Here is a 26,054-nt window from a genome sequence, read left to right as displayed (position 1 = left end):
TTTTTTCTGAATCTTTCTCTTGTTAGTCCGTCGTTTATTACAGGGGTTTCAGCCAAGAACTTGGAAAAGTAGAGGGCAAATAATTTTTCTTCCCTCTACACACACACACACACACACACACACACACACACACACACAAATCAGGGCAGGCACTTTCTGCGGCATAACTCCAAATGTATGGGGCTCTTGATGTCCACACCCGTACACCCACATAGCCCACCCATTCTCACTTTGTGTTGAGATGAGCATAAGGAAAGACCCTGGTATCCCAGAGTTTTCTCACCAACAGCTAATATAGACGATAGTCATGGCTTCCATTAGCTTCTCCTTCTCTGCCTCCGAAAGGAAAAACAACAGCAACGACGCCACCAGCACAAGACTTTCAGCAGTCCACAGGGCCACCCGCAATCCCGGCTTGTCGAAAATCCTTCATCCACCTAAAGTGACACCAGAGGAATCCTGCCCCCCGCTTTTTTCCCTTGGGACTGAGTTGAGCATGTGGTGGGAACCCTTTGAGGTTAGGCTGGGGGAGGGCGTGCCAAGTCCTCCCCTTCCATCTCACCGGGCTAAATCTTCAGGGACCCCGAGGACTGCGCTTTCCCCAAACACCGACAGGGCGGGACTTGGGCTCCAGAAAGCCCGAGACGCCTTGCGGAAAGGCGAACGGCGCTCCGCACCCAGGGCCGTCCCTGGGTTCATCCCCACCCTGCCCTTAGTTCTCAGACTCGCCCAGCCGCCCCGGGGCCCAGAATTTGCACTTGCAGCAGGAGCTCGGTCCCTTGCTAGAAGTGTGTGATTTGGTGCTTGGGCTGTGCGCGCGGCGAGGAGGGGGCACGGGAGAGGAGAGGCCTCAGCTGGCCGAGACACTGTACCAGGGGTGGCCAGAGGAGAAGGAGTGCGCCTAAGCAGGCCTGCTGGTGGGCGGCCCAATTCCAGCCCTCAATAAAAATCTTCGACGCCCGCTCTACGAGTAGGTCAAACACTGCCGGGGTTGCACGTGCTCCTCTTGAAATGTGGAAAAGTCGCAGATCGATGCGTCCTCAGCCTAACGGAAAAATCCTCCCTCTGCTCCTGCGCGAGGCCACCGTCAGGTCCGGGTGCAAGCTGTAAGCCANATCCCGCAGCCCAGTGCTGCAGGCGCGGGCCTGGCGTGCCCTGGTGGCCCGGATGTGCCCGAGGCGCGCCGCTGCGTGCGCGTGCACCCAACCGGCTGCCGCTGGAGACCCGACGCTGGCTGTGAAGACCCACCCGAGCCGCGGGTAGGGCGCTCTGGAAGGCTGGGGGCGACTTTTGAACTCCTCGCTATCCCTACGCCCACAGGCACCGTATGAACACAGTACCTTCAACGTAAAGTAACGTGACACAGTTAGGGCTCACAGCCTCGTTTTTGGACCTCCGAAGGCAAAGTGGTCGAAAGAACGGTCCGATTTGCCTTTGCTTGCTCAGATAGGCTGGAGTTCATTGAGGAGCGGGGGCAAGTCTTCCTTTCTCTCGCTCTTCTTAGCAGGTAGTACTGAGCCTGGCACTAAATGTTTATGAAAGGAATAGAGAACTATGGATTTCAGCTCCAGCTTTGCCACTTCCTGAATTTATGACTCTGGGCAATTTACTTAACTTCTTTGTTCCTCGATGTCCTCATCTGTAAAAGTTGGAACAAGAAAAATAGTAATACTTGTGGGATTGTTCAGGAGATTAAATTAATTTAATGCATGCAAAGAGCTCAGGACAATTTCTGGCTCCTAATATTTATCTAGTTCAATAAATCTACATCACGATGTGCTGGCACGTTTAGACTGTACGACGTTCTACCTTCAACGATGACTGTTTGCTCCGAATTTTGGATCCTCCTTTTCCTCTCTTTCTACACTCCCTTCACCACCATTCACTGGCTGTATGTGGCGTTGGGCAAGGTGTCTGACCTCTCAGTCCTTCATTTTCCATCTGTACAACGAGAATGATAATAATAGTACCTTGATCCTAGGACTGTGATGCTTAAATGAGTTAATGCATGTAAAGCCCTTAATTGTGCCAAGCAAGTAGAAATCAGTAAATATTAGCAGTTATTATCTGCATATATAACTTGTTTCATGTTATAAATATTTCCACTGAAAAAGAAACTCAGATGTAGAATTACTAGTAAAAGGATGACAAACTTTTTCTTCCTTAGAGACTGCCTTTTTCTTTTGCAACTTTGTATCAAATTACAAAGAATCATAGAGAAGAAAAATAGTTTTTTGATATATCCAACTCCCTACCCAACACCTGCACTATAATAGGTACCTCATTTAAACCTACTCCCCACACCCGCCCTTCCCTAGTATTCTCCCTTTCAGTAAAGGCCACCACTGTTCACCTGGTTGATTTTCTCTTTGTATCACATTTTACACCTATAAACAAATCCTGTCAGCTCGACCTTCAAAATACAAACATACATATACATACATACCCGTATACATGCATATATATGCATATATAAACAAACATATATATATACACACACACAAAATAGTATGGTATATAATAAAATTATTTCAAAACAATGATGGGGCATTGGATATTTTGAAAATAAATTTGGATGGCTATCTGATATACACATAAAAGACTTCCAGAAAGAATAAAAGTTCTGTCTTTTTTTTTTTAAGTTTATTTATTTTGAGACAGAGAGTGTGAGTAGGGGAGGGACAGAGAAAGGATGAGAGAGTCTCAAGCAGGCTCTGCACTGTCACCGCAGAGCCTGATGTGGGGCTTGAACTCATGGACTATGAGATCACGACCTGAGCCAAAGTCCAACACTTAACCCACTGAGCCACCCAGGTGCCCCCCTAATTTTGCATCTTTTAAAAGGCAGTGCTATTAGAATATATAGATCGATGTTTATAGAATTTGAGGGTAAAGAGAACCAGATCATGGCTCCAAATGCTGTGACCATAAAAGAACAATGATAGTTTTTTGCTAAATTAGAATTAAAACTTATCCTCTATGCCTTGCCCTCCCAATGTGAAATAAAAAGACAAATTATAAACAGATAAGAATGTACTGTAAATAATAAAGAAATATATGTTTAACCACATGGGGAAAATGCCTATTTTATAAAATTTAAGGGTAAAAGTCAGACTACATACAATAAGGATCCCAGAAATTTGCCTGGAAAAAAATTGGGAGTAATAAATTTATCTCTAGGTTATGTTTTCATTATTGAAACATGTGAACACATATTAATTCTATAATCATCTTGAAGCTAAAGTTAAGTATCCTTATTGGCAGTGAAACAGTTTTTTCTTCGTAGGGATTGTAGTTCAAAGCTGAAATCCCCTTCCTCCTGGAAGTTGCCCACAGGGCCTTGAGAGGCAGACTGGTGCAGCAGAAATTGCCCTGCTTTGGCATCACATTCACCTATGGTTCTCAAGCACAGTGGCTCCCTGACCTCAGTTTCTTCATCTATGAAATGGGAACACCCACAACCACCTCACAGGAATTTTCTAAGAAATAAATGAGAAGATAAGCATGGCTGATTGTAGATGTCCTACATAGTGTCACCCTGATTCAGGTGACAAGTTAAACCCTACAGGGTCTATTTTCCAAAATTATGGTTCCCACTGAATTCACACCTTGGTATGTGCTTAAATTCAAGTTGAAACTGCTCATCTAACTGCTTCCGGAGCCAAGGAAAGTATGATGCCTCCTTGTGGGATGGTATTGAGACCATGATACTTTCCTCCGAGGAATACAGAGGACCCCTAATCCCCACCACCACAGCCGATGCAGGAGCGGCCGGCCGTGACCGTGACCCCGCCGTTGTGCAAACTCTAGGAGAAGCTGTGGCCAGGCCGGGACCTGGGCGGAGGCCTCTAGAGCTTCGACGTGAGAAGGAAGCGGTGCCAGGGAGAGCGTGGACCACCGCGCATCTTCTCGACTTCCGACCTGGGAGACTAGAGAATCTTCCTCAACTGCTGCCAGCAGAGAAAGGCTCTGGTGCACCTTCTGAGGTTAAGTGGGTAGAAGGGAGATAGAGCTGCGGAGTGGGGTTGATTTAGCCTGTCTCCAGAATGGGAGAAGTCCTCTCTCTCCTCCGGAGCTGGCGGTCAGACCCCTCCCGGAGATAAAGGGTGTGAACGAGTGGAAACCTTTCAGTCTGCAGAAAGAAAGCATAGGCTTAAGGGGCCCTCAGGTCAAAATCGTACTTAAATTCCACCTTTTTATCTTTTTCTGTGTCTAGAGGGGAAAAGTAGAGGGTAGACCGGACCTGGAAGCCCCACAGCCACACTACTTTTCTACTTGCTTAGTGAATGTTCTAAGTTCTAGCTAGGATCTAGAGTAAAAGATTTCACCTTTTTTTTTTTTTAATCATGAAAGGCTTAATGTCAAAGATAGATCTTGGGGGACAGGGAAGGCATTTTGCTCTATTTTTTGAATAATTTAAAATATATAAAAGTACCTGTCATTAGCATTTTAGATATGCCTTTTTTAAGCACCTCTCACCAAGCAAGAAAATAGAATATTAGAATGCTATTTACTAGTCAATTGCCCAAGGGGCAAAAATTAGCTGATCCAATTAAAAATAAAACCAAAGTGAAGAGCTTGACACAAAATTCCTCTTTTCAAAAATTGACTTTAGGGGCACCTGAGTGGCTCAGTCGGTTTAAGCGTCTGACTTCGGCTCAGGTCATGATCTCAGGTTCATGGGTTCCAGCCCCGCGTCAGGCTCTGTCCTGACAGCTCAGAGCCTGGAGCGTACTTCAGATTCTGTGTCTCCCTCTCTGCCCCTCCCCCACTCATGCTCTGTCTCTCTCTGTCTCAAAAATAAATAAACTATTAAAACATTGAAAAACAAAAACAAAGATAGACTTTATTTTCATAAAGCAGTTTTAGGTTCATAGTAAAGTTGAGCTGTAAGTCCACAGATTTCCTTATATACTCCTCCCACCTCCTGCCCTCCAACCCCCTCCCCCTTAAGCTTATGTCACCATACTGGCATATTCTTTGCTATGATTATCCCCCATGGACAAGTCACTACTACTCAAAATCCATAGTTTACTTTAAGGTTCACTACTGTGTTAGGGTGATTTTGACCTCATTCAATGAGTTAGGAAGTATTTCCTCCACTTCTACCTTCTGGAAGAGATTGTAGAGAATTGGTATAATTTCTTACTTATATTTGGTAGAATTCACCTTTGTGTGGCAGGATGAAATGAAGGCAGCTCTTCAAAAACTAGAATAATACTGGGGGTGTCTGGCTCTCTCAATCCATAGAACATGTGACTCTTGATTTGGGGGTTGTAAATTCAAGCCTCACTTTGCACATAAAGATTTCTTAAAACAAAAAAAAAAGCCAACAAAGAAAATAGAACAATACTTAAAATTTAAAACTTCTGCTCTGTGAAAGACACTGTTAAGAGAAAGAAAAGACAAGCCAAAGACACAGTGTTTAGAGGGAAATTTATAGCCTTGAATGCGTGTATATTAGAAAAGAAGAAAAATCTAGGGGCTACTGGGTGGCTCAGTTGGTTAAGGTCAGACACATAATTTCAACTTTTTTTTTTTTAAATATTTTTTTTATTTATTTCTAGGAGAGAGAGAGAGAGAGAGACAGCGTGAACAGGGGAGGGTCAGAGAGAGAGGGAGTCACAGACTGAAACAGGCTCCAGGCTCTGAGCTGGCAGTCAGCACAGAGCCCGATGCGGGGCTCGAACCCACGAACCGCGAGATCATGACCTAAGCGAAAGTCGGACGCTTAACCGACTAAGCCACCCAGGCGCCCCTCAACTCTTGATTTCAGCTCAGGTCATGATCTCATGGTTCATGAGATGGAGCCCTGCCTTAGATTCCTTGCTGACAGTATAGATTCTCTGCTTGGGACTGTCTCTCTCCAGCTCTTTCTGTCCTTCCCCTGCTCATGCTATTTTTCTTACATGCTTGTGGTCTTTCTCTCAAAATAGGTAAATAAATAAACTTTAAAAAAAAGAAAAGAATCTAAAGTCAATCATCTAAGTTTCCATCTTAGGAAATAAAAAAGGAAGAGCAAATTAAATACAAGTTAAGCAGAAGAAAAGAAATAATAAAAATTAGAGCAGATATCAATGAAATTGAAAATAGGAAATTGGTTCCTCAAAAAATTAACAATAGAACTCCCCTATGACCCAGCAATAGCACTGCTAGGAATTTACCCAAGGGATACAGGAGTGCTGCTGCATAGGGGCACATGTACCCCAATGTTCATAGCAGCACTCTCCACAATAGCCAAATCATGGAAAGCGCCCAAGTGTCCATCAACTGATGAATGGATCAAGAAGATGTGGTATATGTATACGATGGAATACTACATGGCAATGAGAAAAAATGAAATCTGGCCATGTGTAGCAACATGGATGGAACTAGAGGTGTTATGCTATGCAAAGTAAGTCAGGCAGAGGACAGATACCATATGTTTGCACATATAGGTGGATTAGGAGGAAGCTAATGGAGGACGATGGGGGAGAAAGGGAAAAATAGTTGGGGAGAGGGAGACAAACCATGAGAGACTCTTGAATGCTGAGAACAAACTGAGGGCTGATGGGGGTGGGGGAAAGGGGAAGGGGGGTGATGGGCATGGGGGAGGGCACTTGTTGGGATGAACACTAGGTATTATATGGAAACCAACTTGGCAATAAACTATTTAAGAAAAATAAATAAATAAAAATATATTAAAAAAAAAAGAAAACAGGAAATCAACAGAGAAAATGGATCAAACCAGAAGCTGATTCTTTGAAAAGAGCAATAAAATCATAAATTTCTAGCCAGGCCAACAAAGAAAAAAAAAAAAAGAGAAGACACAAGCTACTAGTATTGGAAATAAAAACTGGGACATCACTATGTATGCCATGGACTTTATTTAAATAAAATAAATTTTTTTTTTTTTTTTTAGAGAATCTCAAACAGGCTCCCCAATGCAGGCCTCTATCCCATGACCCTGCAATCATGACCTAAGCAAAATCAAGAGTCTGATGCTCAACATGACCTAGGGGTGCAGCACCCCTCCTATGGACTTTAAAAAGGAGTACTATGAACAACTCTATGTCCACAAATTTGATGATTTCCTTGAAAGACACCATTTGCCAAAATTCACACAAGAAGAAATAAACTTTATTACATCTATATTATTAAAGAAATTAAATCAACACTTAACTCTGCAAAACAGAAAGCACCAGGCCCAGATGTGTTAACTAGTGATTCCTACAAAACATTTAAAGAAGAAATTACACAAATTTCCTACAATCTCTTCCAGAAGATAGGATAAAGAAAAACTTCCTAACTCATTCTATGAGACCAGCATTGATTCAATATCAAAAGGAAAGACATTGCAAGAAAACTACAGACCTCTTTCTCATAGACCTATGTGCAAAATCCCTCAAAAGAATATTAGGACTTGATGCGATTAGACTAGATTGGATTGGATTAGAAATCTAATCCAACAAAATTCTTCTCTAAAGATCATTAATACTATCCATTTCACATAATGATTAGAGAATGGATATTAAATACAGAACACATTTATGCTTTTATATATTTCCTTGGTGCTTCAATGGCACTGTAATTCTATTTCTCCAGACATGATTTACATGGGCATCTGGGTCGTTTAGTCAGTTAAGCCTCAGCCTCTTGATCTCAGCTCAGGTCTTAATCTCAGGGTGATGAGTTCAAGCCCTGCCTTGGGCTCTGATCCTCCTTGAGGAGCCTACTTAGAAAGGGAGAAAGAAAAAACAAAGAAAGGAAGGAAGGAAGGAAAAGTTACAGTTAGTCCCATGTGAATTAACCCATTCAACCTGGATAGATTACGTTTGGTACACTTTTTTTTCATTCCTGAGCACCGACCACAGAACCTAGCATAATAAAGAAATACCTTGATAGACGGGTGAACTGAGATTTGTTTAGATAATTCAAAGATCCTAATCAAAGCAGGAGCACTCCTAACTTACTTGACTGAAATAATACATCCAGCCACAGAGCCATGCTACAATGACGAGTGCTTAGGCATTCATTAAATTTATATCATTAACTCTAATACAGCAAACATTCAGGGTCAAGTGTTGTGTGAAGCGTTAAAGAAGCATTTTTCAGTCCAGAGATTTTTTAAACTATGGCTCATTAAATTTTGCGGATGACAATGCTTTAAAAATGAATATTGGATTAAATATACCAAAGTGCTGCTCTTATATCAACGGTAAATGCTGTTTTGTTAATCTTTTGTTTCAAAATTTTTAGGTATGTACTGGGTCATGTTGTAAAAATGGCTGATGTTTACGAGTCATGGCTAAAAAAGGTTTCCGAAACAACTGAGATGGAGGGTGGTTGGTTGGGCTGGGAGTTTTGTAGGGCAAAGCACAAAGTGAATCCTCGAAAGCCCCACGCCTGAGAAGGAACCTAAAACCTGCGCATTGACTCGAGTAGCCGTCATATGATAAAAAAAAAAAAGTGGATTGCTCAAACTGTGAGGGCCCCGCCCACAACGTCTTGTCCACCAATGGATACATGGCCAGGGCGGGGTGGGGCGGGGGAAAGGGCGGGGCGAGCCTTGAGCGGGCTTCTTAAGTAGCGGCTGCGTGGAGACCCCTGCAGAGTATCACGACGGCACAGAGGTGTGCGGCAGACCTCAGCAGGATCGACGTCGGACGCACTAGATCGTCAAAAAACTATGTCGCGGCAAGAAGCAAACGCCAATGCCTCCTCGTGGGTCGTTGCGTCCCGACGAAGCTCGGCAGTGTCCCGGGCTCCAGAAAGAAGGCCGATGGAGGATCCAAATCGAAGAGGTCAGGGGGTGCCTAAGAGCGGCGGAGGAAGCGGCTGGAGGTATCCATCTGGGCTCCCGCAGGCAGGGGCGGCTGGTGCCCGCGAACCGCCGCTCTGCTTTGGGCTAAAGTCCGTGTGGGTCGGCGCTGTGATCGGTGAGTGAAAGATTGGATAAACGGGGCGGGGCCAGGGCCGGGCCCGGGGCCAGGGCCAGGGCCTCCCCACCCTACTCGCAGCTTCTATTCAGCTGTCATCTAATGAGATTAAGGTCTTTATCTGTATTTCTAATACCATCTGATGCTAGGATTATGTAATTTACTGCACTTTTAGAAATTTTGTGGAGATGATACTTTGGGAGACCAAACTAGATTTATCAAATGTTTGGAATGAAAGGTCAGGCCTTTTCACGGCTTAACCCAAAATGGACAACAAAGGAGTGCTGAGTCCAATCTGTTACTTTGAGCACTATGTAGAGCCATTAAAGGTGTAGGCTATTAGGGTTCAGAACATTAGTCATATCTTGCATGCAGTTTATTTTACTTGAGTTTTGCTCAAAACCAGGATCTTTTTCCTTAGTATACCTTGAGTCTTAGAAATTCACTATAGAAAAACATTTAGAAACTATAGGAATGGAGACTTGTCCCATTTGTGGCCATTAAGACTGAGGACAAATTCGAGCAATTTGTCTATTAGCTATGAGAACTAATACTTTGTTTTACCCTTTCCTAAACCTGTTTTGGAAAACAGCAGCATTTTGCAGGCTACTATTAAATAGAGATGATTGATAGACCAGGTAGAGATTCATTGTTCCCTCAAGGAGACTCAGACTAAAAGATCTGAAGAGTGATGCTCCATAAATGAAAGCCCCTAGTTTTGCACTAAAAAATATGCACTGAACACTTCCTGAGTCCCTGTGATAGTGCAGGCCCTATGTTAGAGAGCACCCCCTTAATGTTGGTTCTGGAGCCCATATTGAAGCTTAAATTTGAGTGCAGTACAGTACTGTAAAAGCAATGTTGTGTGATAGATCCCTGGAATATTTTCATCTTGGATGAAACTACCCATTGAAAAGGACCATTTTCCCTTTTTCCCATCCCTGGCAAATCCCATCTTTGTTTCTATGCCTGATTACATTAGGCACTTCAAGGAATGTTATGCTCTATTTGCTTTTTATGATTGGCTTGTTTCATTTAGCCTAATCTTGTCAAGGTTCAATCATGGTGTCAAAAAAGGATTACTTTTTTAAGGCTGACAACTTTTACTATGTTTATACCATATCTTTAATTTTTAAAAATTTTTAAATCTCAAAAATTGTTTTAGTGTTTATTTACTTTTGAGAGACAGACAGCACAAGTGGGAGAGGGGCAGAGAGGGAGACAGAATCTGAAACAGCCTCCAGGCTCCGAGCTGTCAGCACAGAGCCCAGTGCGGGGCTCGATTCCACGAACCTTGAGATCAGGACCTGAGCTGAACTCACTCAACTAAGCCACCCAGGCGCCCCTATAGCATATTTTTCTTCATCCAGTAACCTGTTGATAGTCATTTAGGTTGTTTTAATCTCATGACAATTGTGAATAATGCAATAATGCTATAATGAAAATGGAAGGATCTTTGAAATTGTATCCTTTGGATACACATCCATGAGCGGAATTGCATAGGGTAGTTCTATTTTTAGTATTTTTAGGAACCTCCATACCTGCACCAATTTACATTCCCACCAGCAGTGCACAAGCTTCCCTTGACTCCACATTCTCATCAACTTATCTCCCATATTTTTGATACCCATTCTCATAAGCGTGATACCCAGTTGTGGCTTTGATTAACTCTCTTAAAATATTCTATTGAAAACAGGTCGTGGTGGGTCAAAAATACAAGAGATACAGAGTATAACGAACACAAAAGTACAGGTAAGTGGTTTATTAAATCCTCAGAGAGCATAGTTCATTTCTAACTATGATTTCTGTTTAGTTATTAACATGCTGTGGTTTAGAAAAACTCAAAGCTTCAGGCTGCCATTCTTTTCCAGGAATGGTCCCATACTGTGGTCCATTTCCAGTCTAGATTTTGTGACTCCTGGAGGTAAAAATCTTGAGAGATAATTTCCTGACAGTTGAGATCTCTGGAGAATATTCATCCTGTGCCTCCTGGACTCCATCCCCTCAAACCCTGACCTGCACCTATGTTCCCAGTCTCAGCAACATCATTCACCCAGTTTCCAAGACAGAAATCTCAGATTATTTCCCTCCCATCATGCAACAGTCTGTCACTGAGTCCTTTCTACTCCCTGTGTTTCTCAAGGGGAATCCCATCATTCGGGGCATTATCCTCTAATTGTCTACCCAACTTCTAGTCTTATCCCCCTCTCACTGGGCTCTACTGTGACCAGAGCAACACAAATTGTGTTCATAATTTTTTCTTTTCCCGCATAAGAACTTTTCATAGTATCTCAGGCTCTTAAGGAGTCCAGATTCCTTAGCTTGGTCCACTTGATCTGGCTCCTTTAACCTCTAGCCTCCTTTGCCTTCAACTCCCTCCCCGAACTCCTTGAGTACTTACAGCTGGGCTCCTGACACTCTCCTATCTTAACTGATCTAACTCCTGCTCATCAGGGAGGTCTAAGACCTGCTTCCCCATTCTGTGAGGGTTTCTCCCCATCTTCTCTGCATTCATTTCAGCCTCATTTCAAGAACTTATACAAGAGACTGGGTGGCTCAGTAGGCTAACCATCTGACTTTGTTTTAAGCTTTTTCTTCACAGGAAGAGAAAGACAGAATCCAAAGCAGGTTCCCAGCTCTGAGCTGTCCCCAGAGCCCAACATGGGGCTTGAACTCAAATGACTGAGATCATGACCTGAGCTTAAGTTGGACACTTAACCAACTGAGCCACCTAGGCTTCCCTAACCATTTGACTTGGTTTTTGCTCAAGGTCATGATCTCATGGTTTATGGAATTGACCCTTGCATCCAGCTCTGCACTGACCTTGAGGACCCTTCTTGAGATTCTCTATCTCCCTCTCTTGTCTCTCCCCTGCACACATTCCCTCTCTCAAACATAAGAACTTACAGAGTTGTCTGTAAATAGTGCAAATGATAAACTTTTTTGAAATCACCAGCCTGAGATAGCATTTGGTGTAGCAATTTTGAGATACTATTGAATCCATGATGTTTAGGATTATGCATAAGTTAAGGATGTGACTATTTGATGTTTATTTTGAGAGGTGCCTGGGTGGCGCATTTGGTTAAGTGTCCGACTTCCACTCAGGTCATGATCTCGCTGTTTGTGGGTTCGAGCCCCGCATCTGGTTCTGTGCTGGCAGCTCAGAGCCTGGAGCCTGTTTCAGATTCTATGTCTCCCCCTCTGCTCCTCCCCTGCTCATGTTCTGTCTCTCTGTCTCAAAAATATTTTTTAAATTTATTTTGAGAATCCCAAACATGCTCTTGCTCTCAGGTTCAGAGCTCAGTGAGGGGCTTCTCATGAGATCATGACAGGGAACTGAAATCAAGAATCCTAGACCTTAACCAACTGAGCCACATGGGTGTCCCTGTCACATTATTTTTTAAATTTAGATTGTCCCTTTCCTTTTCATCCAACCAGGAGGTAAATCTCAGGGTAGATTTGTAGAATGAAGAATCACTTCCATTTAGAACTTAGACATTGATAGCAATACTAGATTTACTTAACTTTTATACTGTTTGAATTTGAGTTTTTCTTTTTTTTTGGAGGAGGGCATGGTTAAGACTTCAGTCTCACCTACACTGAGTCTCACCTATTTTTCTCCTGCTTCTAGATAATAAAAGGTTATCCAGAAGCGGAGGTTAGAATATTTGGTACCAGGGGAATGAAGGCCAAGGCCAAAACAGCAATAGATAATGTTGTTAAACAACAAGAAAATTACAATCCCAAACCCAAAATTGGTAAGTAATTTTTGTCTAGTACATCCTTGTTAGAAATTTAAACACTGCATTCATTGTTACAGGGCATTATAGTTGATGCCTTTCATGATAACAAAGCTTGATTGCTGTCATTAAATCTTTTCTGTTAATGGATTTTTTCCTTCGAAATGCCAGAATACATATTTTCCTCAAAACAATTTCTATGGTCAAGCTTAGCAGTTTTATTTTTAAGAACAGATAAGTGAGAAAAAACAAAATAACCATTAAGTGCACTCACTATTAATGGTAGAAGCATTAGTCCTGGCCTTCTGATTCTATGTTCTCTTCCCTAGAATGTGACCAACTTTGAAAACTGCCTAGTTATTTGGCATTTAAATCTCGGTCACATGGGTAACTCAGTTGGTAGAGCATCTGACTCTTGATCTTGGGATCATGAGTTTAAGCCCTGTGTTAGACAGTTTACCTAAAAATCTCAGAAATCGGACTAGAGAAAAAGCCATTATTGAGCCATTTCGAGAAATAGGAAAGTAAAAAAACTGCATCTGAAGTTGGTGGCAGCATTACCCCTTACTTAGGAAACTCTGGGAGGCCTTTAAGATTCATTAACCTAGGGTGACAATGGCCACATGATTAGTGTAAAGATTAATATGTGGTTTATTAGCAAACACCAGGCTTTCATACTAATTTAAATTTTCCATTTTGTAAATCTGGCAACTGAAAAAACAATACAAATTATCATAGTATTATAGTCCTAAAACCCGCTTTTTGTATCTTAAGCATTATTTTCTGGTATTATGTATGTATGTATGTATGTATGTATTAAAGTTTATTGTATTCTGAGAGGGTGTGCATGAGCCAGCTAAGGGCAGAGAGAGAAACCCATGCTGATAGCCCAGAGCCCAAGGTAGGACTTAAATTCACCAACCCAACTGTGAGATTATGACCTGAGCCAACTGAGCCACCCAGGAGCCCCTATTGTCTTTTTTTAAACACAACAGTAAAGTGGGGTAATTTATACAATTAGGATTTGTTTAAACTAATTTGATAAATATTTTAACAGATATTGTTGCATTCCAACCTTCTGTTGGAAGAGATTTAAGGACAGAGGGTAATAGTACAGAGAATCAGCCATTGATTGATTGGGATCAGATTCGAGAAGATGCTTTGAAATGGAAAAAGAAAAAGTGGGAAGGTTAGTGCTGTATCCTAAAAAGTTGATTTAGTGTTGGTGTACCTCTTGGTGTTTTGGGCTTTTTAACCTTGAGGGTTTTTTTGTTTTTTGTTTTGTTTTTGTTTTTTTGTTTTTATTTTTTTTTGTTTTTGTTTTTTTTTTAATCAATTGGCTGAGTATATTGACAAGCTACTGATTGGTTACATATTGAAGAAAAAATACAATATAAATTACAGAAAGTTGGTTCCATCCCCTCCCACCCCCCACCTCCATTTACCTACACCCAAATACTCATCCTGACAATGGTCAGAACAAGGCTCAGAGCACCAGAGGTCAGGGTGACTGAAGGGGAAGGTTGGCAATAGGTTGGGGGCTGTCACGGTAATGTGGTTTCTCTCTCAGCTGTGAGTTGGGATGAGGGGGCCTGCAGCTTGATGACAGCCAGCTGAGGGAAGAACTGCTTTTCCCTTCCCTTGCCCCTAGGACCTGCCTCACGCAGAATCAAACCCACTCCAAACACAGTAAGGATATGGATGCTCTTGCTGAATCTGCCCATCAGCAAGAGGGAAAGAAGGGTAACTGCTCCAAACCCTTCTTCCCCACGTACAAGGGGGAGGGGAAACCAGGGGCACATGGCTACTACCAGCAGAGGAAGAGTGAGAGAGCAGTAGAAAGGGCTGGAAGTAGGAAAAGCAGAAGATCATATATATTAAAAAGATATATATTTAAGACTTAGAATTAGTTGTACAGAAAGATGCAGGTGGAATAACTCCAGCCTATAATCAAAATTCTATGGAGAAATAATGGTGGATCCCTCCCCCAGCCTCCCCAGTGGTAGCAATTGGTGGTTAGAGTGGATTCCGTTTGGGTAGATCAGATGGAGAAAGTGGGGGCAGTGGGCAGCATCCTCTTGAGGGTTTCATTCTCTTACAATGGCTCTTATTTCTAGTAATGAAATCAATATGAAAAATGATAATAAGATATTAAATGTTGCTATTAGTCCCTGGAGCAAAATTTGTGTTTTCTATGCTGTAATCAGTGCTATAAATGGGAAATTAAAATATTAAACTTAATGGGGGAGCCTGGGTGGCTCAGTCGGTTAAGCATCTGTCTTTGGCTCAGGTCATGATCTCATGGCTCAGTTGGATTGAGGCCCACATCCGGCTCTGCATGGACAGCTCAGCTTGGAGCCTGTTTCAGATTCTGTCTCCCTGTCTGTCCCTTCTCCATTTGAGTTCTCTTCTGAAAAAAGTAAACTTTAAAAATTAAACTTCTGTCTTATTTGAGGTAACTCGTAGCAAGAGTTTAATAAAGAACCAGGCCCAAGGAGAAAATGAAGGCAATGAACATGACAACAGTAAGGGATTAACATTGTTGGATGCGGTTGAGGAAAAATTGATTCTGGAGTGTCCTGGCTGACAAGAGCAAAATAAAAAGGGAAAAATATTTAAGAAAAAAAAAAAACAAACCCATACAGTTCTTGAAGAGGTTAGGGTTTTTTATTTGCTTTAATTTTAAATGAGATTCTCACTTGGAATTATGTGGAGTATGTTTCATATCATATCCACTAAATATCAGTCTAAATTCAGACACTAATTTTGGCTATCACAAGGCAGCAATACAACATCATCTAAAATGTGTGATGGGCTCAGCACTGAGTGGAGCCTGCTTAAGATTCTCCCCCTCTCCCCCACTTATGCTCTCTCTAAATTAAAAAGCTGATGCACTAATAGTGAAATATTTACGATGATTACTTCAGTGGTCAGCCTATCTGCATGTTAAGTTACCAGTGCCACCCTGAGGAGTATGTGGTAGGGAGATCTAGGATGGGGGTCCAGAAAAGATTCAAGTTTGTGGAGGAAGTATGCTAGGCATAGAAGAAAGAAAACATAGCCTCAAAGTGGAATATGAAATACTCTATGTAAACAAAAATGGACCTTCAAAGAAAAGAAAATCAGACTACTGTGTTGGAGAAAATTCATCAGTTGGCATGATTGTCTTGTAAAGCATTCTTTCTCTTAAACTTTATTAGCCTCTCTTTCTCAGATGAAAAATGTAATTGAAAGACAAACCAGAACAGGAGATCTCTTAAGAGACTAGACTAAGCCTGACTGGCAAAGAATGGTCTAAAACTGTAAGGTGAATTTAATGTTTTAGTTTGATTTCTGTTACTTTGAATAAATTTGAATGAAATATAAATCCTGATTTATCAAAGTTTTAATGTTCATCTTTGTTCCAGATTTACCTGCAATTAAGAAAAACTTTTACATAGAGTCAGAAACAACAAGTTCAATGACACAAGAGCAAGTGGCTATTTGGAGGTGAGTAGTTTTATTCATTTAAGTATTTTTATTAACTCATTAGGCAAACATTTGATATTACTGGATATGAAGACTATACTTCTGGTATTCACACAAATTTAGTTACATCCTACATGAACTATTTGACCATTGCTATCCAAGAAACCTTTCTGCAAAGACTGAAAAAAGACTGTCCAAAACAGTAGTTACTGTTTACATAGCTATTGAACTTTTAAAACATGGCTAGTATAATTGAAGAGCTGAGTTTTTAACTTAAAAATTTAAGACTCATGTGTGGTTAGTGCCTACTGTGTTGAACAGCAGTTTTAGAGAATTATCTCTACAACTGGTAAATCATAAGTTGGCATATGACTATCAGCATCTGTTCGGTGCTTATTTGGAATTAAAGGTTCCTAAGAGCAACATGATTTCTCTGTCTTGTTACAAAGCTAAGATGTTAGGGGAGAGCAGAAAGAACAGTTATCCTAAGATTGTGATAGGACTCAGACTTTTGACAAGTGATCACTTATCAAATGAGAGTAATTCCCATTGACAGGATTGTTGAGGATAAATTAAGGAAATGTATATGGACATTGGAGAGCCTTGTTTGCCAACTCTGATTTAAATCACGAAGTATGTGATTTTCAGGCTCTGTTCTTCACCTTTCCATGAAATCTCATTGGCCCACATGATGTATCTTTTTCCCTCTGTTAGCTATATCTGGTAAGAAAAAGATGGGCTCACTTCTATTTGTTTTTCTGTAGTTTTAGAGTTGCAGTTGAATTTCTAGATAGGATGAACTAATGCTGGGAAAGATTTCTGTTTGGGAATAAACTGACCAAAGCCACTAATACTCTATTTCTTCCTTAAAGGAAAGAAAATTATAATGTAATGTGTGATGACTTGAAAAATGATCAGAAGCGTCAGATACCAAATCCTACATGTACTTTTGAGGAGGCCTTTAAACATTACCCAGATGTCATGGACAACATTAAAAAGGCAGGATTCAGGAAGCCGACACCTATCCAGGTATCCTTTTGATTCTAATAGTTTACTGACCTTTCCCCCCAAACAATATCTTATTAGAAGTTAAAGTTGCCAGAGAGTAACTATCCCTTGAGCATCCCCTCTACGACTAGGGCCCAGCAAAAAGGTTGAAGTTTGGGCCAGGGAGTGGGGAGCATTTGACTAACAGATGCACTTTTAATATTTCTGTTTTAGTCACAGTCCTGGCCAATAGTGCTGCAAGGAATAGATCTTATAGGAGTATCTCAGACTGGAACTGGGAAGACATTGTCATATTTAATGCCTGGATTCATCCATCTGGATTTGCAACCAGTGTAAGAATTTCTACAGCTCAGTTCTCTTCATAGGGGCTTAAGAGATAATGGATATCAAAAATGCAATTAAAGTTTCTCTGTTGCATTGGTCAAAGTATGCTTAGCCTCAGGGTAAAGCACTTATACTGTGCTCCGTAGAGTATAAGCTGACAAAGTATTTGTAGGTAGTCTTAAATAGTGAAATACTGGAAATGTTTAAATTATCATGTCCAATGCAATTTGTGAAAGAATGTTTGACACAGGAAGGCATTGGCCATATTAAATGAAGGCTGGTATCTGCGCCCTTGGGCATTGTGGTGTGCCATCTTTCTATAGTCCACATTTTGTGGTGAATATATGACTTCTGACATTCATTGCTACAAACTCTGAAAGCAGTGAAAGAATGTACCGTATGTAACTGAGACAGGTATGTTAATAATTGTTTTTTCTCCAAAGAATTAAAGAAAAAAGGAACAGACCGGGGATGTTAGTCCTTACACCCACTAGGGAATTGGCTCTTCAAGTTCAAACGGAATGTTCTAAGTATTCATATAAAGGCCTTAAAAGGTATGTCATTTCATTGTCTATTTTTGTATCAGCATTTGAATAATTCATAGCTTTATACATTGTCCCCTTTTTTTCCTTTTTTATAGCAAGTCATCTTTTTTTTTTTTTTACAGATTATTGTTCATTGTCCCCATTTTTTACACATTTAGAGAATCTTGATTGGCTCAGGATGGGTCAGGCATTACCCCACTCTAAATCAAAGATCAGGCAGTGACATCAAGTAAAAGTGATACAAATATGATTCTTTAGGGTATCACTGAGGGCTAGTGGGTGTGGATAGTCATAGAAAAGGGACAAATACTACCCAGAAGGTATCTTTCACTTTCTGATTTACATACCTTTGGTTTTATTTTGCACACAATGTTTTGGTTGGGATTTTGCATTGTAATGGGACACTCCTTGCCTAAACATGTACCTCTTCTTTTTTAAGTGTTTGTATATATGGTGGAGGAGATAGAAATGATCAAATACAGGCACTGAAAAAAGGAGTCGATATTATCATTGCAACTCCTGGAAGACTAAATGATCTACAGATGAATAACTTTGTCGACCTGAGAAGCATTACTTACTTGGTAATCATGGAGTGACGGGTTGGGATACTCGGAGGAAGAACAGAATTCTTAACTAAAACAGACTTTAAGAATACTATTCATTTTGTAATGATTTTGTTAAGTTTGAGAGGCAGAGAGCACGAGTGGAGAGGGGAAGAGAATCCCAAGCAGGCTTCCCTGCTAGCACAGAGCCCGATGCAGGGCTTGAACCAAAGGTCTATGCTTAACTGAACCACCCAGTTGCCCCTGTAATGGTTTTAAATCCTAGGAATATGTTCCATTACCTCTAATACCTTAATGATTATTAAGAATTCTATTTTAAAAAAAAACTTTCAATTTTATAAATGTTGGAAAATGTCAGGTACAGAAGAAAGTTAAAATCCATGTAGATATTTTATTTAGACAGTTAACATTTTTTTCATTAGATCAAGAAACAGCTTAGACTGCTTAAAAAATGTCAATCCGTGTTATAACTGCAGATCCCCACCTACTTGTACTGAAGAAATTAAAATAGTGGCTTAAGGGGTGCCTGGGTGTCTCAGTTAAGGATCAGACTCTTTCCACTCTCTATTTTGGCTCAGGTCATGATCTCACCTTACTGGTGAGAGGGATCCTGTGTGGGACTCTCCTCCATTCCCACTGTCTTTCTCAAAATAAATGGGCATTCTAAAAACTAGTGGCTTAAGAGAAAGAATTACTTTATTTTAGTATGTTAATGGAGAGTATAGATAAGTTACCTCCCATATCTAATGTAGCCACAATCATTTTTTAATGCAGGTGTTAGACGAAGCTGACAAGATGTTAGATATGGGGTTTGAGCCCCAGATAATGAAGATTTTATTAGACGTGCGCCCAGACAGGCAGACAATTATGACCAGGTAGGTACATGCTGAATTGCTAGTTCCAGAATAGAAATCACTGGACTAGACTCCATTCTTAATTCTCTACAGTATTTGAGAATTGCATGAAATTATCTGCGATGCTTAGGTGGAAGACATGTCATCACTTTGTATAGCAATTCAACTTAGTAGGATAATGATGACTATTAGATTTCCTAAGTTAAAGGTATGTTACAGGTATGAAAACATACAGGGAACTCATGGAGGGGAGATTGTGTTTCAATAGAGGGCCTCACATTTGAAAACAATCCCCTGTCCTTATTACTGGATAGTTTTTTGCCAAGATAAAACTGAAAACCAATATTATTTAAATGAGCCTGATTTTCTTATGACTTATGTAAACTTTGTGCCATTATTAGACATTAAAAAGAATAGTATATAATTGGGAATATATTAAACTTAACTCATTTGTTACTAACAGTTCCCTTGTTAAAATTACTGTTGAAAGTACAAAAGGTGATTTATGTATGGATGAAGAAACATTTGAATTTTGATGTCCATTCAGTACACTTAATGCTTTTATTTTGCATATGCACTTGGTTTTTTGACTGCTGACAATATGCTGACAAAATACTGGTTTTTTTGGGGGGGGGGCAAGAGAAAACTAATCTAACCCTTGAGTTCATTTTACCTTAGAAATTAAGGCATAGGTTTCCATCACTTTTAGTTTGTAAACCTGTTTATTCAACTTATTTAAAAGTTTCATCTAGTAGCTTCATTCTAGTTGAGCGATCTTTTGTGAAGTATACATTCTATAAAAGTCCTCCTTATTTAAAAGTACTCAGTTTGTCTTCCATGGGTAATCTGATTCATAGCATTCTTAGGGAAACAATACTTTTTGTTTCATAATAAGATTTTAATGTTTCATATTTTCAGTGCAACGTGGCCATATGCTGTCCGTCGACTTGCAGAGTCTTATTTGAAAGATCCTATGATCGTTTACGTTGGTACTTTGGACCTAGTTGTAAGCTTGTTTTTTATTACTATTACCAAAAATATTTTTTAATTATGAGAATTATAATTTCTGTTTTGGCATGTCTACTCTGCTCCCTAACTATAGAGAAAATCTTAGCTGTGTGATTCACTGATTAAAACTTCAGTATACATTGAAGACTAATTTTAACATACAATCAATACGCTCAAATATCCATTCCTTTCCTATTTCCCTGATATCTCATTTTTTATTAATACTGTTAAAATCAGAATCTGAACAAGGTCAACATGTGAATGTGTGTCTGTTTTGGTGAAGTTACAATGGATCAGTACGTTCAGATATCAGTACCTATACAATCCATAAAAATTTCCATTATGTCTCTTAAAAAAATTTTTTTTCTAATGTATTATTTCTGAGAGAAAGTATGAGCAGGGGAGGGTCAGAGAGAGGGAGACACAGATTCTGACAGGCTCCAGGTTCTAAGCTGGCTGTCAGAACAGAGCCTGACGAGGGTCTGGATCCCATGAACCCAGAGATCATGACTTGAGCCGAAGTCAGCAGCCCAGCCGACTGAGCCACCCAGGCAACCCCATTTTTATCTCCTGTATAAAATTTCTACGGCCTTCCACTTAATTGAAGTTGACTTCAGTTAATCACTATTGAAAAATTGATCTTTTGGGGCACCTGGGTGGCTGTTGGTTGAGCATCCAACTTCAGTTCAGATCATGATCTCAGTTCATGGTTCAGCTGTGCTGACAGCTCAGAGCCTGGAGCCTGCTTCAGATGCTGTGTCCCCCTCCTCCCCGCCCCCCCGCTTTCTGCCCCATCCGTGTTGATGCTCTGTCTCAAAAATAAAACACATTAAAAAAATAAAAATTGATCTTTTAATCACAAACATTAGTGACAGGTCATTGTCAATGCTCATTTCATTAGAATGCATGAAAAGTTTGGGTAGATATGGCATTCCTTTCATTAAAAGATTAAAATCTATTTTATCTCTGGGTTAAATTGTATCTGATATTTTTAGATTTTGCATTAAAGTGTCAGAATATTCTGAATGGAAACTCTGGTCCTAAACTGATCATCCTCCATTATTAATAACATGAGCCCGCCCTCTGCTTATTTTCCAACAATGGTAACTAATTGCTCAACTAACTTCCAAGTATTCAAATTTCCAACTCTGGCTTGGTTGAATCAGTATGAAGCACGAGGCCGAACTATAATAAATCTTTGAGTAGAAACAGGTCATTTTGAGAGGATCTGCCTTTTTCCCCCCTTAGCAGTTTATTAAAACTTAACCAGTGATAGCAATAGATGTGTATTGTGTCTGCCTATCCATTTTGATGTATTGGTATTTGACTCCTTTAGGCTGTAAGTACAGTGAAACAAAACATAATTGTCACCACAGAAGAAGAAAAGCGATCTCATATACAAGATTTTATAGAAAGCATGTCTCAGAAAGAGAAAGTCATCGTCTTTGTTAGCAGAAAAGCTGTGTAAGTATTTTTATATCATTGAATCATCAAACATGTTTAGCAATAGCTCTATTTGTATACTAATTTCAAATAGGGTATATATGTCTTATAATTTTTGTTGTCTGCTAGTAGTCAAAGTAGTGAATTGATAATGGTATTAGAATAAGCACGTAAGATCACCGACTTCATCTTTTTTTTCAGTGCCGATCACTTAACGAGTGACCTGATTCTGCAACATATATCAGTGGAGTCCCTACATGGCAACAGAGAACAAAAAGATAGGGAAAGAGCATTAGAAAACTTTAAAACAGGTATGCACACTCAGGAATATTTTAGTCAGATTTTCAGAGCTATCCAAACTGTAAGAACTAATATTTAAAGTAATAATTTAAATTATTGCAAAGGTAATAACTTGCAGTAAGGCCGAACAATTATGTGTATTGTGTTGTAACTTGCCAGCAGTTTTTAAAAAAGACTGTAAATCCCTTTCCCATTTTCACTGTCTTCTAAGTGTTTTAATATGAAAAGTAATGGTTCACCCAATTAGATATTAGGGGAGAATACACTTTTGTGATGTGTCTTGGGTTGGCTTATGCAAGAATATATATTCTTTTGGTTTTACTCTTTAGGTAAAGTAAGAATACTGATCGCCACAGATCTAGGATCTCGAGGTCTTGATATTCATGACATCACACACGTTTATAATTACGACTTCCCCCGGAACATTGAAGAATACGTACATAGAGTAGGCCGGACTGGAAGAGCAGGGTAAGGTCAATCTACGTATGAAAGAAGCCAACTATTACTCCACAAATGATTCTTAGCTAGAAAAATGTTATTTTTGGTCTTGCCTGTAATTTGCCTGTAAATTGTCTAGGTCAGTTGCTTTGCTACTTTATTCCTGTCCAATTGGCCTATTTCATATTCAACCAGGCGCCCCCCTTGATTAGCTGCAGCTGTTTCTTATTCTACTCTTTGCTTCATATCTGTAGGGTCACACTGAACTACACCCAGTGGTTGCTCTACTGTCCTTGTGGAAGAGGATCTGTTTCCCCAATGAGAGCACCACTCACAAATAACCCTGCAAATATGGTTGAAACCGGGGTGTCTGGGTGGCTCAGTCAGTTGAGCATCTGATGCTGGGTTTCAACTCAGGTCATGATACCAGGGTCACACTGAGCATGAAGCCTGCCTGAGATTCTCTCTCTCCTCTCTGCCTCTCCCCCATTTACATGCACATTCTTCCCTCTAAAATAAAACAAAACAGCTCCAGACTATTGAGATTCCAAATTGCTGTTGGAATGCTAACTTTTAAGGCATAATACATATTTGGGCTTGTGGAAAAGTTTGAGGTTTTGCTATTTTATTTTGCTAACTGAATAATGAGTACAAATTAAAATGAATTACATGAGCTCCCCCTCCCTTTTATAGGAAAACTGGAACGTCCATTACTCTCATCACAAGAAATGATTGGAGTATTGCTGGCGAGTTAATTAATATTCTAGAAAGAACACGCCAGGTGAGAATCAACAACTCAGAACTCTTTATCACTTTTCTGGTGTTCAAATAACTTCATGTATTCGAAGTGCCAGTCGTTAGAGTGCTTGTCAGGTGAGAACAGATATTAAACATGTTAAGAGGGCTAAAGCCTATAATTGGGGAAACTGATCTAACGGCAGTGAGCACCAGGGGAGATCATACTGGGGAAGAAGCCAATGGGGTGGAGAAGGGAAACATTCTAGCAAGGGAACATTCAGGCCCAATGCTAAGAGAACATAAAGTGGCACCAGTTATGGCACTTAATGGACTGGCAAGCAACTGGGAAGGGCTGTGCGAGCAGGCAATGGTAGCATAGTCATGGAAGTTTTTAAAGATCTGTCTGGTTTTATTCATTTATTTTTTGATAAATGATAGTTTTTTTAATGTTAACCTCTGAGAGCAAGCAGGGGAGGGGCAGAGAGTGGGGGACAGGATTGGAAGCAGGCTCTTGGCTGACAAGCCAGAGAACCCAACATGGGGCTCAAACCCTCGAACTGTGAAAGCTTTTACTTTAGGGCTCCTGGTTGGCTCAGTTGGTTAAGCATCCAACTTCAGCTCAGGTCATGATCTCATGGTTTGTGAGTTCAAGCCCTTTGTTGGGCTCTATGCTGACAGCTTAGAGCCTGGAGCCGGCTTTAAAATTCTGTGTCTCCTCTCTACCCTTTACCTGCTCAAGCTCTCAAAGTATTCCAGTTTTTTTTAAGCACCCAAGAAAAGCTTTTACTCTGAAAACTCATTCCTATTAACACGCATTTAATGTTTCAGAGCATCCCAGATGAACTTAGAGCAATGGCTGAACGATATAAGGCAAATAGACTGAGAAGAGAAAGAGAAAAATGGGGGAAGACCCAAGGGAAATACAAAACGTGTTATTACTAATGCCCTTGTTAAAGTACCAGCTTACTTACAAAAAAGGTAAAATTTAACTTTCAAACTGCCTGTTTTCCTTAACTACGCTGTTATGTGTTTAGTGCAATTGGCATTATCTCGAAGAATCATTTGCACAATAAAGATAACAGGCTTATTACTACCTGTTATCTAAATTTAGGAAATATATCTCATTTAGAGTTGTATTAATTTGAAAGTTGAAAAATTAACTTAAGTGGTATAGAAATCTCATGTAGAGTATAATGGAGTTGGTCAAAATATAAATTTGCAAGAAGCTCTGAGAAACTCGATAATGTATCAATTACAAATACATAATACCTTCTCAGCAATTACTTCAGGAATGTATTTTATATATATGTCTACATAAGATTCATTATTGCAATATTTGTAGTAGAAGAATAACCTAAATGTCCAGTATGGGCCATATGAATTCATATGTCCAGTTAGGAGGATATTTTTGAACACACAGCCACCTGGTGCTCATCACTTATTTCACCTATCTCTCCCATCACCTCCCCTCAGATAACCATCTCCCCTCAGATAACCATCAGTTCTCTAAGTCTGTCTTCTTGTTTTTTTCTTAAATTCCACGAGTAAAATAGTATTTGTCTCTGATTTACATTTGCTTACATTAATACTTCTAGCTATTTTGCAAATCATATCTGAAGATATTAGTGTTTATAGAGAACTACTAAAACTGAACAAAACAACCTGATTAAGAAGTGGGCAAAGGATGTCCATACACATTTCTCTAAAGATACACAAATGGACAGCGAACATGAAAAGATCCTCAGCCATATTAATCACTGTGGAAATGCAAATAAAAATTGCACTGAGATTGCCGCACACACATTCAGATGGCTATTATAGAATAGCTACTATCAAATACACAAAATGAGTTTTGACAAGGAAGGGTAAAACTGGGACCCTTGTGTGCTGTTGGTGGGAATGGTGTGCATCCACTGCAAAATAGCAGTTCCTGACTTTTGGGTATAATCTCCAAAAGAAATAAAATCAGGGTCCCTAAGAGGGTTGTCCACCCAAGCTCACAGCACCTTTATTCATAATAGCCAAAAGGTGAAGGCAATCCAGGCATGAACAGAGAAGCTAATTGGTGTATGAAAGGAAATTCTGACAACATAGGCACAACATAGGTGAACCTTGAGGACATTATGCTAAGTGAAATAAGCCAGCCAAGGACAAATACTGTGTGATTCCACTTAACCTAGGTACCTAAGAGTAGTCAATTCCTAGAGAAAGTGGTTTTCAGGCACCAGTCAAAGGGGGAAAATTTGATATTTAATGGCTATAGATTCTTAGTTTTGCAAGATAAGTTTGCAGAGTGGCTCTCAGACAATGAGTGTATTTAAACTGTATATTTAAAATGGTTAGCCTGGCAGGTTTTGTTTATGAATTTTATCACAGATTAAAATTTAAAGGCTTGAATTGCAGTTTGATTTTCTCTACTTATTTTTTCAGATTTCAAGACCTTAGAAACTTTCGGATATGTGGAAATACTGCAAACATACTGGTTGTATGAAGAGATGACTGATTCTAAAATAATAGTGTTAAATAAGATAGAATTCAGTATTTTATACCTTTAATAAAATCAAACATTTAAACTTTGAGTTTAATTTTTTTCATGGTTATTAAGGAATGTAGCATTAATTTCCCACTTATCTTTTTATTTAAAAATAAAAGTACATTTTATCTCCTGAAGTGCTGCTCTATTAAGGTCAGTCTTTAAAGAGTCAAA

At 39.9% G+C, this 26,054-nt stretch overlaps 1 protein-coding gene across 1 annotated transcript; it reads left to right on the top strand.

Moving 5' to 3' along the window:
- The first annotated feature begins 8,604 nt into the window (after window positions 1–8,604).
- Window positions 8,605–25,860, top strand: DDX43 (DEAD-box helicase 43). Its single transcript, XM_077770486.1, has 17 exons — window positions 8,605–8,918; window positions 10,615–10,670; window positions 12,550–12,676; window positions 13,716–13,847; window positions 16,066–16,147; window positions 16,999–17,155; window positions 17,348–17,466; window positions 17,902–18,012; window positions 18,443–18,584; window positions 19,341–19,441; window positions 20,339–20,426; window positions 21,765–21,892; window positions 22,073–22,182; window positions 22,501–22,639; window positions 23,303–23,390; window positions 24,176–24,325; window positions 25,778–25,860. The coding sequence occupies exons 1-16, from the start codon at window positions 8,669–8,671 to the stop codon at window positions 24,287–24,289; spliced, it is 1,944 nt and encodes a 647-aa protein (XP_077626612.1). The 5' UTR covers window positions 8,605–8,668; the 3' UTR covers window positions 24,290–24,325; window positions 25,778–25,860.
- Window positions 25,861–26,054: the final 194 nt, after the last annotated feature.

This window comes from Crocuta crocuta, unplaced genomic scaffold (assembly GCF_008692635.1).
Source record: "Crocuta crocuta isolate KB4526 unplaced genomic scaffold, BGI_CrCroc_1.0 scaffold270, whole genome shotgun sequence".
Lineage (NCBI taxonomy): Eukaryota > Metazoa > Chordata > Mammalia > Carnivora > Hyaenidae > Crocuta > Crocuta crocuta.
This window is presented reverse-complemented; position numbering and strand designations above follow the sequence as displayed.

Bases quoted from the DNA above. Each gene is read 5' to 3' on its own strand.
- DDX43 (XM_077770486.1), top strand. From the start codon at position 8,669: ATGTCGCGGCAAGAAGCAAACGCCAATGCCTCCTCGTGGGTCGTTGCG. The intron at 12,677-13,715 runs GTAAGTAATTTT...ATATTTTAACAG, and splicing joins CAATCCCAAACCCAAAATTG to ATATTGTTGCATTCCAACCT. The intron at 22,640-23,302 runs GTAAGGTCAATC...TCCCTTTTATAG, and splicing joins GGCCGGACTGGAAGAGCAGG to GAAAACTGGAACGTCCATTA.